This window comes from Geospiza fortis, unplaced genomic scaffold (genome assembly GCF_000277835.1).
Source record: "Geospiza fortis unplaced genomic scaffold, GeoFor_1.0 scaffold855, whole genome shotgun sequence".
Classification (NCBI taxonomy): domain Eukaryota; kingdom Metazoa; phylum Chordata; class Aves; order Passeriformes; family Thraupidae; genus Geospiza; species Geospiza fortis.
In genome coordinates, this window is record NW_005054684.1 from 147746 (window position 1) to 148929 (window position 1184).

At 66.6% G+C, this 1184-nt stretch overlaps 1 protein-coding gene across 1 annotated transcript in view; it reads right to left on the reverse strand.

Moving 5' to 3' along the window:
- The window catches only part of SEMA4C (semaphorin 4C), a gene marked incomplete at its 5' end in the record, with an annotated part of 6168 nt that extends 4984 nt beyond the window's left edge, over positions 1-1184 (reverse strand). Inside the window, one exon of the mRNA XM_031065121.1 lies at positions 1085-1184. Coding sequence (XP_030920981.1) covers positions 1085-1184 — 100 coding nt within the window. The remainder of the gene's footprint in view (positions 1-1084) is intronic.

The window sequence follows — 1184 nt, forward strand, 5'->3', positions numbered from 1 at the left end:
CCACCCCTGGGCTCTGCAGAAAGGAACCATTGAGGGGACAGCGCCAGGGCCCCGGGCGGGGACGGGGACACGGGGCTGGCACGGCACGGGGGCGGCACCGGGACAGTGGCACGGCTGAGGGTGGGGGCCTGGCCGTGGGGACAAGGGACACGATGGCACAGGGACAGTGGCATGGCTGAGGGCGGGGACAAGGGACACTGCACAGGGACACAGTAAAGGAGTGGGGACAAGGGACATGGCATGAGGACAGCACAGGGACAGTGACACAGCGAAGGGACCGAAGTTACAGGAATGGGGACAGTGGCATAGCAGAGGGCATGGGGACAGGGGACACAGCATGGGGACAGTGGCACTGGACAGGGATAGAGGACAGGGGGCACTGCCACCACATGGGGACAGGGGATGTGGCACGGCATGGGGACACAGGGTGACAGCACAGGGCAGGGACAGAGGCTGCTGGCACAGGACAAGGACAGAATCTCGGGTGCTGGCAGGGCACGGGACATGGCAGAGGCATGGGGACAGGGGACATGGCCGAGGGACAGGACAGGATGATGGCAGGGCGTGGGGACAGGAAATGGCAGAGGGATGGGACAAGGGACACGCAGACAGATGGCACGGATGGGCCGGGGTGGTGGCAGGGTGTGGATGCAGGGGACATGGAGGAGGGACAGGACAAAGGACCTGGCAGAGGGATGGGGACAGGGGACAGGGATGGGGACAGGGATGGGACAGGGCCGAGAGCGGGGGACAAGGGACATGGCACAGGGATGGGGACAGGGCAGGGATGGGGACAGGGGACAGGGATGGGGACAGGGATGGGACAGGGCCGAGAGCGGGGGACAAGGGACATGGCACAGGGATGGGGACAGGGCAGGGATGGGGACAGGGGACACGGCACCGGGCAGTGGTCCCCAGGCACTGGCACAGGACTGGGGATGGCACACCTGGCACATCCCTGCGTGTCCCCCCACACCCCAGTTTTGGGGACACCCACCCAACACTGTCTGGGAAGGGGCGGGACAAAAGCCACCCGAGGTGGTGACAACAGCCCGCAGCCCATCCCCAATCCCCTGGCACTCACCCTCGTAGGGCACAGTCCTCCTGGGCACAGCACTCCAGGATGCCCCCGGGGTGCCAGCAGCGCCGGTGGCAGCGGTGACAAGGACCAGCAGCACGGTGAC